This window comes from Buteo buteo, chromosome 15, assembly GCF_964188355.1.
Source record: "Buteo buteo chromosome 15, bButBut1.hap1.1, whole genome shotgun sequence".
Taxonomy (NCBI): Eukaryota; Metazoa; Chordata; class Aves; order Accipitriformes; family Accipitridae; genus Buteo; species Buteo buteo.
This window is the reverse complement of record NC_134185.1, coordinates 6858647-6874738: the sequence shown is the minus strand read 5'-3', so window position 1 is coordinate 6874738 and position 16092 is coordinate 6858647. Positions and strand designations below refer to the sequence as shown.

The following is a 16092-nucleotide window of genomic DNA, read 5'->3' as shown; positions in this document are numbered from 1 at the left end:
ACGCTGTGCCTTTGCAAACCCAAGTCACTCCACAGAGGTTCTTTAGGGGTACTGAGTATGTAGAATTTAAGACAGACTGTTATAAAAACTGCCATACCAAAATGAAATAAAATCTTTTATCCAGACTCCAGTACCTCTCATCGTCCTGGCCCCAAGAATCAGGGCTCCAAAGAACAAACACCTTTACAGCTACTTCTTCTGTTCACATGCTAAAAAACAAGTAACATGTTATTAATGAAAGGCAATATAAAGCTTTAACCAGTGACTGAAAATACAGTCTATTTAAAAATCTGAGTAGAAAATTGCAGGGGATTGCTAAACCAAGGAAACCGCTGCAGTTGTTCGTCAGGAAAGCCTAGTAGTTCACTCCAACTTCCAGAGGAACTACGTTAACAGGAATTAAAAATCACATATGCAAAAGCTTCTTGTTCTGCTCTACTCATTTGCTGTGCAATACATAAAAAATAAATAAAATGAACAGCATGTTTTTCTCATCATTGTAAAGTCTGCTTGATTTTTCAACTCTTTCTTTACTGAATGTTTTGGAAGTTAGATTCTTCCTAGAGGAGCACGCAGTGTAACCTCAAAAGTCAACAACATGGTTCTTCTGTTTGGAGTCTCTGGTCTTTAAAGAGTGTGCTCAGTTTCTTAACCAAGAAAAATAGGAATGTCACAAGGGACTACTTAGATGTCTCTTCTGCTTTTGCAGCTATCCTGCAAATGTGCACCAGAAGTGCATGCATTTTTTATGCTAAGTAATCTAAAACTTTTATAAGAATTCTTAACTGTTATTCTACCCCACCTGAAAAACAATACAAACAGATACATTTAATTAGGTAGCCATCTGATACCTGACACTGCAGAACGCAGTCATGCTACTCCCAAAGCATTTATAAAGGAATATACAACTTATACCCTCCTCAGAGTGTATGTGTTATCATATAATTAGTGAATAAATATACCTAGTCCCCACCCCACTAACTTCCACTGAATAAATCCGATTGAGAAAATTCACTGGTAAAACTCCTCGTCAGACTGCAAAACACTGTAGTGTAGTAGACCCTTATGTTAAGAACAAATACCTAACATGCACATGTGGCAGTGAGCTTTTTAAACCAAGTCAGTAAGGTTTTAAATAACTCATTCTTAATTCTGTGGGTTTTTTCTATTAACATCACATTTTATTAAAAAAATAAGTTTCCTATATTTAACATGTATATTAGCTTGCTGTATATGACTGAAGATGTCGAGACCTTTAACATTAAATGATAATAAATCAAACACTTTCTTCACAGTTTTGAAAAAGGGGGAGGGAGGAAGAAAAGGCAGGACAGGAAAGAGGAAGGAAAAGGAGGAAGCACCAGGCCATTCCTAGCAAGAGAACCAAATAGTTCTACAGCATCAAATTATGAACCTGCATCACAAATGTTAGAAAAAGGAAAACTAACTATTATATTGATCAAATTTGGATATATTCCATGTAATTAGAACATACCATTGGGAAAGACTAGACTGGGAAGGAATACATTCTATTTGCAGTTGTCTCTTCTCTGTATTTCCAAGAAATTATTTTCCTTCCTTCTCTACAAGCCATCACTGATGTACTTGCATTTGTATAACCTACTATTCCATCCAGTCTGTCAGCTGCACTAAAGCCAGATATACAAGACCCTGCAGGGAAACAATGCGAAACTATTTTATCACAGATCTTCCCCAACAATGGCAAGAACACTGGATAAATTTGATGGAGGAAACAACTTGGAGGTGTGCACATTAGGTATTTAATTTGTAGTCCAGAAGACTGCCCCCGCATACTTTCAGCAAGAGACCTGTGTAGGAGTCACCTCTAACATAACGTATATATGTGGTGCTTACATATTCTCCATGGGGCCCAGGGTCTATGCAAGAAGAAAGAGAAGAAGGAATGAACAACTCCCCTAAATGCCACAGGTTATCTGTGCAAAAGATTAGCAGCCCACGGTTGTACTGCTCTGTGTGCAATCACTCTGCCTTGGTGAGCAAACCCCCTTTTAAACGGAGGGTTTCACAGAGATAGTCATCTGTGCAGAAATGCCCTGGCAGTAACGTCATCAGCAGCCGTGTTTTCAGCGTTTAGTGAGAATCAAAATTCACAGAGAACCTGAAGTACTGGGTTAGACTCGATCTTGTATATAAAAATTGATCTCGGGGGACACAGAGTTCAGCTAGTGAATTCTCTGCTGCTTCTCTCTGGGAGAAGGGACTGACAAATGATATTCCCAGTGGAAAAGCCAGGAGAGAAAATGCTATCTGCAAGCAGGAATAGAAGGTCGCTCTCTTCCCCCGACAGATTCCTCCCGGGGAAGAGACAAGTTTCTGGTTCCCATCGAAGATAGCTATATTAGTAGAAGACCGTATACGTATCCTTGCACAAACCATCTCCTACTTTCCTCATTTGAATACCAAAGCCTTTCTATAGCAGGGATAAAAGGCTACGTTTGCAGCTTAAGCAACGACGGCATTTTTAGATTGCTATAAAATCAAAATACACTGGAAATATCCAAACAAATCCCAACATTAGTCTGATGCTACCTAAAGCCAAGAACAAACAAGCAAGCAATGAACACTAGTATTTTGGTTTTTTGCGTGGATATTACAAAAAATAGTAATCATACACTTTTTTCTTTTTAAATGTTCATTACTTAGATAAAGCACATATGAATGTAACATTCAGAATTGTAACATAGAAAATGTAATGTGGGCAATCTGCTATTCCAAGTACACTTACCAAAATACAATTTTATAATGAAGAAAGTCTCAAAATACACCTGTACAACAACTGGGATCCACAAAATATGATTTAATAGTATCACTCAAGATCACTTCATTGAAACCACTTTTATAATACTGTTTGAATAGTCATCCCTGGTCAAGGAGCATTCTCCCCCTTTCCCTAGCCCGTCCCACTAAAGCAAGGGTGGAATTTTAATTGCAATGCATATCTTTTAAAACCTCAAATCTGAAGCAGTCCTAGTAACTATTACACTGCCTACACTTAGATACTGGGAGGATGGGAATCACCCTCTCTGAGGCCATGGTACATTGAGACACTTACCCATATTATTGTTTGTAGCGCAAGCAGAATAATCTTGTAAAGGGCAACTAAATAGTGTCAAAATATGAATTAATTATCTCACTACCAAATCATTCCCTATGTGTTACTTAAGCCTGTAACATTACAACTTTACTGAAAAAGAAAAAGTTAACCATTTCATCCTATAAATATTTTCTTTATTTGCTTTATGTTTAGAAGTCGCTATTTAAGTTCTATTAACAGAAATACATAACAAAAGCTCCCTAACAAGTGGAAAAAAAGTAATTACAAATGCTGAAAAAGTTGGCCTCATTAACATATGTACAGACTTGCTTACTTAATACACATCTTTGTGGGAATTAAATCATTTTATGACACACATTTATACAGGCATTAAACATTCCCAAGTAACTTTGAGCAGAGAATACGCCAATCTTTAGTCTGGGCAGACAAAAATGTATATCTCAGTTTTGATTGTGGAGCTAACATGCAACAGATACAACATTCAGTCTGAGCTGCTGTTGATAAGTTGTTCTGTTTTTTCCTGCAAAGATCTTTCCATTGAACTTGGGTCCTTTTGTCCCTTCTTGTCCTTGTTCTGCTGTTCCTGCAGCTTCAGGATTATTTTTCGTATTTCTTCTCTTTTGGTTTTCATTCTTGGGCGTGGAAACCAGTCTGTTAAGTTCATTGGTAGTTCAAAACTCAGAATGGGATTCTGAAAAGAAAGGTCATTTGAATATTACAGTAAGGAGTTACAACCTAAAAGACCGGAGAGAACTGTTGCGGGGAAAAGTACATTCTTCCTCACCTCATTCCATCAGCATGGAACAAAATTTCTACAGTTTGGTGCTTTGTACATGTACAATTAAGGTAGAATCAATCAAGCTTCGGTATGTTACAGAGAACATTCATGCAGAACACAGTTCTGGTTATAAAAGCACCCAAATAATCTACTCAGTTTGCTACATCTTTTAGACAAAGCATTTCACTACAAAATTGTTCTAATTAAAAAAAAGAGAGAGAATTATTGTAACAATATAGGATATTTTTTTAAAGATGACTTGCATCAACATCTAGAGCTAATTAGGAATCCGTTGCTAAGTACTCCTGCCCTTATAAATACCTTTATAAATACCACAACCAACTAGGAAAGTCAGTTTCACATTTCACCCTAAAAAACAGGGCCTGTGAAAAGCCCCTGGCTATCACCAGCCCTTTTTATACTTACATTCTGTTTTCTAGCTAGACGTCATTCATTTAAAGAATTAAGAGAATGATTATTATGAGACATTATCTACGCCACTTCTGTGACGCTGTACAACGGTTTCACCCTAACCAAACAACAGTTTGTGGAATAGTGTTTTCTCTCAGAGAAGTTCCTCCCTTTGCGTATTCTAGTTGACATCGTTAACGGCGTTATTTAAGAGTAAATTACATTCATCCACTGAGCTAACGCTCGCAAGGCGACTTGGGGAAAAAACCAGTCACATTCCACACAGGAACGTGACAATGCCTTATGCTGCGCTAGCAGCGTTACTCCACGTCCAAACAGAACATCAACTAGATAGTATGGCAATAAAAACCGGCCAGATTGAACTGACTTTGCCAGTGAAGCTACTTAACACGGGCAGTAAGAATGACAGTCAGAAGAATGACGCTAAAGATGCAGAAAACCACGGGCAAGAACGGAGTAGGTTTTCCACCGTTTCAATTATGAAGTGGCCCAGACGAAGAAGATGACCAAAACCCAATCAGCGCGGTTCCCGGCGACAGCACGGTACGCCGAATTCCCCTGAAGACACCCTTCACCGGGGCTTTTTGCTGGTGCCGCGGGTCAGTTTGGGGAAGAAAAGCGGGGCCGTGGGCTGTGGGCGTGCTCTGCTGCCGCCGCGGAGCTTCCTTCTCGCTTTGCGGGTTCTCTCCCGGCGAATTGACGCCCCCCGTCCCCCCCGGCTGCTCCCGCCCTCCGCCGGCCGAGCCCGCCCGGCCGCCCGGGGCGCGGCGGCACCACGGCGACCCCTAGCGGCGGGAGCGGCGGGAGCGGCGGGGCGGGGGGGGAGGACGGGAGGGACCGGCCGGGGCGGCTGAGCGGTGTCGGGTGAGCCTCGGGCTTCAAAAACGAGCATCGTGATTTTAACCCTCAGTAGTGGGGAGAAGAGACCGTACATCGGTCCGCAAAGGCGGAGAGGGTGTGCCGGAGAGTCCCCCAACATCAGACCGAGCACGGCCCCCGTACAGCCGCGACAACAACGAGACTTTGTGCAATTTCCCAAGCACGTCGGCAGCTGAGATGACCCGTCCGGTAGCTGTCAGACAGTCCAGGGCCGCGCAGGCAGTAGAGGTTTTCCCTTCCCGCCAGCCCTACTTCTGACAACACCCTGCGGTCCGCCACCTGACCCATCGACGCGCCATCCCTGCTCCCTGGCAAAGCTGCTGCATCCCTCAGGATCGGGCAGGACAAGGGACTCAGCCCCACAAGGTTCAGCAATCGGTTTGCAAGAAGGAAGAGGCTAAGGTTATTAAGACTGGGTGGCTCCTCGTATCCCCCGTGCACAAAATAGGAAGCGCTCAAGGACGGTCCTGAGCTCTCAAGGACTCACTGGTAAAGCAAAAGCTTTTGGCTTCCATTTGCATGAACGCACTCTGCTAAAGCCTTGCTGCTACCGTATAAAGTCTGAACGAGGGGAGGGTGGAGGAATGGAGAAGAAACCGCCGGCTTCCTCAGGAAAGGCTACCTACAGGAGAGTTCAGGAACGCTGCTCTAAAGTACTATGGACTGTAAACGCTGTTAGCGTCCCATGCAGACAACATCTCACTTGACCATCGTTTCTCCTCCTAACCCAGACCTGAAGGTGCTAATGCCTCTACTTGTGAAAGGAGCTGTAACTGGAAGACCAAGACAGTTAAAGTCAGCAAGATTTTAACCAAGTTCTTCAATGGAATCAAGATTCGGCATTTAGCTGTAATGATTCCACTTACATGTTTTAAAGCAAGTTAAAAAAACTAGCTGTATCATGTTCATGAATTTATTCAGAGTCGCATTTCTTAGGGAAAAAAGAGCAAGCTTTTTGTACCAGATCTTTAGTTTAGATTTTGAACTCAAATTTGAACACTGTTTCTTACCAGATAATTTTAAAGGGTATGCACTATAAGAACACGAAGGAAGACTCTAAATATATTTTCTTCATATTCTCTCAGAAAATTCCATGGCTTCCAATATCTGATACATATGCACAACGCATAATGGTAATTATTTTCCAAAAATTATTATGTATGTTAATGTATAAATTTATAATGCATAATCTAACAAATAGGTCTAAGAGCTACACTAGAGAGCCTTTAATTATTGTAATAATTTTAATAGCTCGTATCTGATCGCTATAGGAGACCCACCCCCCCAAAATAGGTACACAAACAGGTATACATACCTCAAAAAAGCTCTCCACATATTGCAGTATGTACACTCCACAATCACTGAAGTTGTTCTGTTGTGGCACTTTTGGGTTGGAACCTTTCATGACATCTTTGGAAAAGCTTCTTTTGTTGCCCTTCCTGACTTCCCATTCCACCTCTAAGTATCTATGATAAAAGACCATGCAAATTCAAACTTCTGTTTTTTTGCAGGATTTTGGAAAAAAACCAACAAACCAAAAACCAAACAAAAAAAACAGATAGGAAACTTACTCCCTCAGCGTCTTCACAACGTTTGACCGGGAAGGGCCTCTCAGTGAGTCCATAAGCAAAATGCAGGGCCTAAGAGAGAACACAATTTTTAAGTACACAGTACTTTACAGCAGTTTGGAAAACACAATGTTACAAAGCTAGCTAGCTATAAAATACTTTGTGGGGTGACCTTGAACAAAACTAGATCAATACTACAAAGTTTTGCCAGTCCTGCTGTAATCCCCTAACTGGATAGCTAAATGCAAAGTTATCTTTAGATTTAACTATACACTAAGTACTGAGAACTTCAGAATACACTTAGAAAAATACAGTACTGTCAGACTGAAAGCATTTGCTATAGGCAAAATCTAGTTGCCTAAAAACCCTCAGGTGTCTAGTGCTCTTTTAGATGCCCAAGTATCTGCGACACTGGCAAGAGACTAGGAAGTAAGGCGCAGAACCCATAAACATCCTTATGGAGAAGCAGCTGGAGAAGAGACAGGACAGTTCCCCAGCACCTAAGACGACGCTAGGTATGCATGTTCAAGAAGTGATCCCAACCAATGAATCTGAAATCTACCTGACAGTTACCCACAAAACACACACGTACTCCATTTGATAGACTTTAGAAAAATAACGTATCCATAAACAAACATTTTCTAGACAACCAAGTCTGCGTGAACACTCTCTTGCACACTACAGATGCTTACATCCTATCACTTGATCTAGAGGATATTACCTTTGCAGTAGCTACAATCATAACAATCACATCAGCTGCCTTATAGACAACAGCTAGATTTATACATCACAGCTAACTCATACCAGAATTCAGAATCTCAGCAATAGATCTAAGATATATTTTAAGGAATAAGAGCGAATTACTTTTCACAAAGCTCTGCTTTCTGTTTTCTAACAATAACACACATGCATTCAGACAAGGCATCCTTTATAGAAACTGCAAACTAGTAAAGTCAGACAAAATATCTGCATGCATTTATGTATAGGTTTGTTTCAATTTATAAATTATTTTACATGTATGCAATTTTTTAGGTATAAGCATATCATCACTTGAATAATATTTGCTTTTACTTGTACTTGTTTTAATTTCTGATAAAAGAAAGTTACTATTTATATAGGCAATGCTCTTTAAAAATGCACAATCCAGTACTTGGCGGGGGGGGGGGGGGGGGGGGGGAGTGAAAGCCTTTTCAAGGTAATTATCTTTTTCATATAGAAGTAATTTCAAAATATGCTAATAGTAAAATATTTAAGTGCCCTTAATGACTTTTGATACTTAAGTGTCAAAGATCTTACAAAATTTCATTTTTGGATTAAAAAAAAAGTCTAATGGAAAGTATTATGTACAGATAATCCATTATCAGAATGGGACAAATTTAGCCAAGCTATAATCAGAAGCTCATAAATATGCTTAAAACAACACAGATGGATTTTTACCCCTTCATGAAAAAGTATTAAGAACACATTCCATATCATGTATTAATACATAATTTTATCACACACCGTAAGAACGTACTGTGAAAGCCTTTACCTTTCTATAGTAACCATTATATTCACAAAGACAGAAATAAAAAAAAGGATAAATAAATTGTGAAAAAATACAGACTAAATTGTGAAGACAGCAATACTAAGTAACAATATTTCTAGACTTGGAATCATGCATTTCTGTCACACCAAAATGCAAGCAACTGCAGTCGATTATTAATAAATAATTTCTGGGTTTCAAACATAAAAAAATAAATTTTAAGAGTCTGAAAATCCAAAACAGGAAAAAAGTTAAAAAAAAACAAAAAGAGGAACTGAACTTAGTATTGTGGAACATTCTTATTAGAGAAAAAAGAATAATGCTAAGAACAGACAGAGAGAAAAAAAAGAATAATACTAAGAACAAAAAGAGACAATAAAGAGAGACAGCTAGAACACATTTAGCTAAGAAATGGAGGCAGTTAAAATTATTCCCATTTTCCTGTACTAATTTGAGTGGTGACAAAGGTTTTCTTTAGTACTAATTTTAGTTAATTATTTTCATTTAAAGACTTTTTTTTTTTAAAATGGAAGGATACTTTTAAACATGCCTCTGCACCTTTTTTTTTTGTAGGAATCTAAGTGCAAGATATCAAAGAACAGCCTTATTTGAAGAAACAATCTTCAATTGCCTGAAGCAGCACACAGGCTTAACAGAAACCCAAAAAGCTATTATCTCACTCGTAGTTTCATTCATTAAATTTTCTGCTCACTGAAGATGATGATACTACAAAGTATAAAATTCTTTCTCAAATACTAATAACATGCTGATTAAAGTGTTTGAAGACTGCTATATGACCATTTCCCATAATTACTGTCTTTTAAATTTCATAAACTTTTATGAAATTTCTATTTTAACTGTTTTAATACTTACTGTTTACAGATAGTAGGTTTCAGGTGCCATTGTCCCATTTCTGAATTACAGTTATCATCTACAAGGCCACCATCATCACTACTGTCTTCCTACAGAAGCAACATGTTTACAGGTGTTTAAAAGCTAATATTGATTTTCAAACAGATGCAGAAGAAATTACTGCTATACTTACCATTTTTATTCAAGACCAATAACATAAGTTTAATAAAGAAGTGGTAGCTTTAATCTGAAACCATTCCTTGTTTGTAAAGTTTGCATTATCAACTTTTAGTCACACGGCTTCTCCAAATCCGTGCTGGAATGACACGGAGTTAACGACTGCTGAGACTAGAAAAAAGCTGCAACTGACATTTTCAAAGCATTGCTGGCTTAAAAGCGTTGCATCTCCATGATTTGGTTATAATCCAAATTATCAATGTCTTCCCTTGCTAATGATTACTAGAAACTTGCTTGGCGGTTTCATGTATGTTATCTCCTAGATGAAATGAGACAAAATCTGCACAAATTCAGAAATAAAATTTGATCTTTGCTCTGGAATGCACCAACTTGGTTCTTAGGGCAAGGGAAATTAAACCACCATGATACTATAGATCACAGATTGCAAAAACAGTCATGCCACAAACCTGGGAATACCCTTTGACCTTTTGATTTCAATATTGATTGCTATAAAAGATACGGAAGTTTTATGAATAAAACCACTAAGTTCTTGTATCTAAAAGTAACGCAATGATCCAAGGTTTCTTACCCTTCTACAGAGTTCACTTAACTACCACAGACCATTGCATTATAGGGAAAGAGATGCTTTCCAAAAACGACAACCCCCAATATCAGCACGATTTGTGAAATTTTTGGTGAGAATCATGTACACTTCACTAACACACAGGATCCTATGACTGAAATCCTCATGGTATGCCATGAGGATGTTAATCGTATTAGAAACTACTGCCTAGTTCCTAATACACTTGTTTCTTCACAGCCTCAACTCCATTTTTGGCAAATGTGAAGGTGCACTCAGCCTGTCATGGTCTACCATTTCTATACTTGCTTTGTGCATTCTAAAAGATACCAGTGACAGCTTCAGCCTGAGTTCAGTTCTAAGCTACACTGCAATGAGGGAACTCGGCGTCTTTGCCTCCTCTCAGGGAACACAGCTGGCCATCTGCTTTCTTCCCTGCCTTCATGCCATGTACTTCAGATTGGAAACACTCTACTACTCATTCTCCATCTTCAGGGAACTCTAACTGCTACAAAATAGAAAGGCAGTTCCATCAGGCGAGAATCACAGAATATTTGGGCAAGTGGCATGACAGGAGAGGTGGGTTGCGTCTGTATGAAAAGCATAGTTGGGTTTCAACATAAACTGGAGCTTTTATATTTCTGCACACATATACGTACTATTTGAAAGCCATTACAAATAGCTGTAGACTTTAGAAAATGATTGTTTGTTCTGGACTCAAAGGTGAAAAATAGGTAATTCCTAGACTGTATATTTGATAGCCTCCGATTCTTTATTTCAGACAACTTGGAGTCACACACCTGAAACATGAACATAAAGGCCAATTAGGAAGAGTAAATGTGTAACTCCTAGCTTGCTCACACTGAACTTACAGTGTAGAAGCAACAGGGCTACGGAACGATGCCCTCGTATCCAGTTGTGAATCAGTAAAGGACATTTTAACGATCAGTCTTTCCACAGCTCTAAAATCGAAATGTCTTCCAATTTGAACAAGAACACAACTTGATTATAAATCCATGTTGTTCAAATTTGATTAGGAGAAGCACCAGTGAAACAAACCAGCAGAGTAGCACCTCCTTATAAATGCCTCTGTTTATGTCCAGGAAACGCAGCTGAAAGAAGAGGAACTTGTTCTTGGGTCTGGTAGATAAACAATTGGCGTAGGGGGGATGAAAAATAGAAATGTGCTGACTTTCAGAGTTTCCACTAAAGTCTTTGTGTAATATTGTCACTATGCAAAAGACTCAGAAAATGAAATGCAGGATCAGTACAGCAGTTTCCTGTTACACAGTTTAATGAATGAATGTACAATCCTCTCCAGTCAGGTGATTTGCAAAGTTTTGTAGGTAACCAGTGCTTTGGATTTGACACTTGTAAAGATAACTAGCTTTAGACAATGCACATTTACAATGTGTATACAGCTTTTAAGCGACCCATTCAAAGTATAACACAACAGTTTGTATTTCCCAAATAAAATTGCTTAATTCTTTACCTGGTTATCTTGGTCTTCAGAAAAATCTATAAGCTCATCTTCATTTAGTTTACTGCCATCAGCTGAGTCTTCACTATAGTTTAGCCTGATTTTGTGCAATCCATCTGTATCAATCACAGATAGTAGTATATTTAAACATCAAATACTATGTCATCTTTGAAGACCAAACTATTTTTAAATGCCTCAGATTTGCTCAGGATTGCTCACAATAACTGTGATACAGCTGACATTTTATTCACGCATACAAACAAAAGTGAAAAGTTTCTTCTAAGTAACACAGCAGAAACTGTTCCTTATTCTGTAAAACACCTAAAAAAATTCTAGAGACCTAGACTAAAACCCACCATGAAATTACCCTGTAGTTCCATGAAGCCTTTACAACAGTATAAATTGGTACTGCTACCAAAAGGGGCAGTCTCATTTGGTCCATAATATAACCGCTTATTCCCGTCCCTAGCTGGTTCCTTCCATGACATCAAATACATCCAAACATAGTGGACCACACTGAGAAAGTCAGCCACAAGCTTAATATTTTTTAACCTGAATCAGTTCCTTGATCAGATTCGCTGTGCAGTTATATGAAGACTGGTGCTGGTAAAAGGGAAAAGGCAGTTTGGGAACATGCTGTTAGGGAGGGTAGAATGCATGATCAGCTGTCCTGGGAGCAGCAGCTTAGAAATGTTTGTGAAACTTCACTGTTTGCTACATTAAAAGAGTATCTATAAATTCACTCCCTAGCCCCTCTACATATTTAGTCACTTGACAAACAACATCTGAAGAAATAAAGAATACTGAACATTATAGCTATACCTGTGAAAGAAGCAGATACAGACAGCTACAGGCTCACTAGTCTTCCTGTACTACCATGCAACACTTCAGAACAGATTTTGAGGGGAAAACTAACACACTATATGGGAGCAAGTGAAAAATGAATAACTCATGCCAGCAAAACCTGAAATCTTCATAAGCAAACTTCTCCTAGAAGGCTATACAATATATCTAAACAATCACAAAAATAGAAGTGTTGGTTATGGCATTACTGGAGGACATATTACTTAAAGAAAACTAGGATTTCTATAAAAACAGTAAATAGGGCAGTGAACTAGCTAATGGAAAAAGCAGCGAAGACCTGCATTTGAGAATACTTCAAAAGAGAAGTTGAAGTTAACACTTTGGAAGGAGGTTACTGGTGGCGTTCCACAGGGACAAACTTGGGAATTAGTCTTAGTCAGTATCTTTGAAAAGACCTTAGGAGAAGAAGTAGGCCACATACTAATGTGACTTATTGCTGACAGATTCCTAAAAAATAAAAATTGGTATCGAGAAGAATCAGATCTCATACAAGAACTGAGCAATAAAAAGGGGATTAGTTAAGTAATAAACAAAAATAGATATATATTTCAGAAGATTTCTTCAAAATTATTTAGGTATCAACTCCTACTGATTTACAAGTCCAACACCAGGATTTAGTTTGAGATCAATCAAATTTCTCAAATCAATTATCCCATCCCTGGCAGTGTCCAAGGCCAGGCTGGATGGGGCTTTGAGCAACCTGGTCTAGTGGAAGGTGTCCCTGCCCATGGCAGGGGGTTGGAACTAGATGATCTTGAAGGTCCCTTCCAACCCAAACCATTCTATGGTTCTATGATCAAGACACCTAAGTGTAGGCTCCTATGTATAGTAGGCATCTAGGGTCTCACAATGTTAAGTGAAGACCATAATCAGAGTAGGGAGCTACTCACCTGAATGGCTACTCTATGTCTGCTTTAGCATGAGAAGAGGAAGTCTCTTGGTTTCATTGACTATACTATCAAAGAGGCACCTGCTGTCTTTTGAGATATCCAAGGATATCCAGGACATACGTATGGATTTGGCAGAGTCAAGAGTCAAGAACCACACCCTTCTGGAGCAACAGCTGAAACCTGGGCAGAAAACCCAAGGCCTACATCCCCATCTTCCATCTAGTTGAAATGGAAGTTTAGATACACAGCACATCTAATTTAGCTGCCTAAACCTGTGCTTAGTGTCAATCTCAAATTCAATCCCACACTTAAACCAGGACTGTGACCCATAAGAATGTCTGCATTAATGAAAGGGTGCATCATCTGCAATAGCTGAGCAAGAGAGTCTGAGTGTTTTAGTCAGCAACAGAATGACCATCAGCCACCAATACAGTGCAGCCATAAAAAAGAGAAATGTAATCCTAGCAAAAATGTCAAAAAGCATGTTCCAACTAATTACAGACAAGTAACAGTAGCAGCATCCATGACACAGGAGACCATACCACACAGCAGCAATATCATAAACAGTAATGATCACACATAAAATGAAAAAATAAATTCAAAACAAGAGCAGATCTTCACACACCCCCAACCCTGCACCAAGACCTTCCAGGAGAAGTGACAATGTTATCACAAATGAATAAATTTAGATTAGAAAGTAGGAGAGTGTTTATACCCACAAAGATATTAAAGTTGTAATAGCCTGCAGTATGCAGGTTATCGAGCATATGCTCGATAATCTTTCCAGATCTTGTACTGTAAGCTATGCAATTACTTACTGTGTAAATTAAGTCAATAGGAATACTATCGGTGACTAAAGTAAAAATTTCTGTGTGACTAGATGTTTTGTATTTGATGCCTCAAAGGGATCCAAACCTTACAACTCGCAGAGAAAACAATCTTTTCCCAATTCCTTCATCTGCCTTTAAAAGTATATCAGCTCCTTTGCTCACTTTGGTACAAACACTGTTCCAGACCACTGAAATCAGCTTCCACAGCAGCAATGCATGGAGGAAGCCTCTCTAAATGCAACACAAAGTCATGTGACAGATATTTTTTTAAAATTATTTTCATCTTTTTTACACACCTTCTATCAGGACATCAAAGAACTTAATGGTGTTGAAGCAAAACCTTAAATGCTAGAAGAGACTGCAATTCAGGTTACTCACACAATCTTAATTCAGTTCCCCCATGCACATACATTATGAGGATCCATGGTCAAATACTATCCTTTCCTTAACAATTACAGTCTTAAGTGATGCAAAGTGATATCTACAGAATGATTTGGTGTGAAAAAAAGGTCACACAACTGAAAAATTAATCTGATTTAGGAAGACACTGTTTTATCTCCAGCCCTTTGCCATGAGAGTTCTGTCCACAGCCACAAAAACCATTTTATACGCAATGGCTATAGATTACTTGTATTGCAAGTACTCAGACTTCAGCCACATACTAAACTTTCAAAGTATGAAGTTTACACAAGTGCAAAAGTAGTAACAGATATGAGGTCTCCAGATTTTTCATTAAAATGTGCATATTTTTACAATTACATACCCATAGATTGGCTAGCAGTTGTGAATTCACCCTGTATACCATTTTCGTCCGGAGTCCTATGGTCTAGTTTATGGCATGCTGATTCCACAGTGTTAGGTTCTTCCACATCACTGTCTATTTGATTTAGTTTTTTGAAAGCACTTTTTCCCCTACAAGGACTTCTTCTACAACATGAAGACTCACTGTCCTCCGTTTCAGTGTTTGGGTCAATTAAAGCTGTATTATACTTTTTGGTCAATGTCTTCTTTGCTGTGGACTTGGAAGGCGAGTTTTGTGCATCTGACTCATTTGGCAAAGGAGATGGTGTGTTGCTTTCTCCATCTGACGAGGAGGATTTTATCTGTGTTGTAGCATTTTCATGATAGTGGGGATTTGGTTCATATTTGGGTTTTTCTAAACCAGGAAAACAGATGACAGCCAAAAACCAGTGGGCACTGCAAAGGAAAAAAATACATTAAAAACTCGCAATTACATTAATGCTCATGGTTAAATGTGAAGTTGGTAAAAACCAAACAAAACACTGAGTGTACGTGCGCGCACACAAAAAACCAAATCCTGTCCCCCATAGTTATCAAAGATATATTGTAATAGCTGTTCACTCTTCTGAGCAGGTTTTACTCAAGCCTTCACAGTCTTCTTTAAAGGCAAGATCACTCCATGCAAGTAGTCACCGACAAATTCATTAATATGATGCTATTAGTTGAAAACAGGTGCTGTCTAAAAGTTTGCTCGTACTTTATACATTCTTTTCCTTCTTTGAATTAAAGCTGATTTCTTTTTTAACATTTTCTTAACCACTGCATGAATTAGGGATTGTAGAGTTCTTGTTTTAAGGCTGTATAGAGTTTTCTAGTAGTTCAGCACTAGCAACACAAGTAATCAGATCTAATGGTATAGCTGAATTGCCCATATTCTTCCACCTATGAGATCTTCCAATTGTATATGACGTGTCACATTTTTAAAGAAATCTTGTCAACAATGAATTAAAAAGGGGGAGAAAATAGTGTTTTTAATGCCATCACCATGACTCTGTTGTCCTCCTCACCCTTCACAGAACTGGCATTCTAACCCTTTCAGGATTAAAAATAGTTATATCCTCCAACATAAAATAAGATAGGAGGTAAGTTTTGCCCCAGTTTCCTCCTTATCTCCTTGCCTCTTCGGACTTCACTGGCTTGCCACTCAATCAGAAATGGAGCAACAGCAAATTCAGGGATTGAGGCATTGCAAGTAGATATTGACTGACCTGATTTAGAATTTTTCTGAAGGTTCTCCAATTCCCTACAGCAAATAACAAAACAGAACCTAGCTTTGTACTATGCAAATGAAGCCACATTTCGATATGTTTTAGAAAAATAAACAGCAGTAGCTAAAAAT

General features: G+C 38.6%; 1 protein-coding gene across 5 annotated transcripts in view; it reads right to left on the bottom strand.

The window, feature by feature from the left end:
* Positions 1-1172: 1172 nt before the first annotated feature.
* The window catches only part of SENP6 (SUMO specific peptidase 6), an 83926-nt gene continuing 69006 nt past the window's right edge, over positions 1173-16092 (bottom strand). For all 5 annotated transcript variants that reach the window (XM_075046469.1, XM_075046470.1, XM_075046471.1 and 2 more), the window contains 6 exons: positions 14716-15149; positions 11381-11484; positions 9153-9241; positions 6758-6826; positions 6502-6652; positions 1173-3788 (listed from right to left, as the gene is read on the bottom strand). In XM_075046469.1, the coding sequence (XP_074902570.1) occupies positions 3579-3788; positions 6502-6652; positions 6758-6826; positions 9153-9241; positions 11381-11484; positions 14716-15149 (1057 nt within the window). In that variant the 3' untranslated portion in view covers positions 1173-3578. The remainder of the gene's footprint in view (positions 3789-6501; positions 6653-6757; positions 6827-9152; positions 9242-11380; positions 11485-14715; positions 15150-16092) is intronic.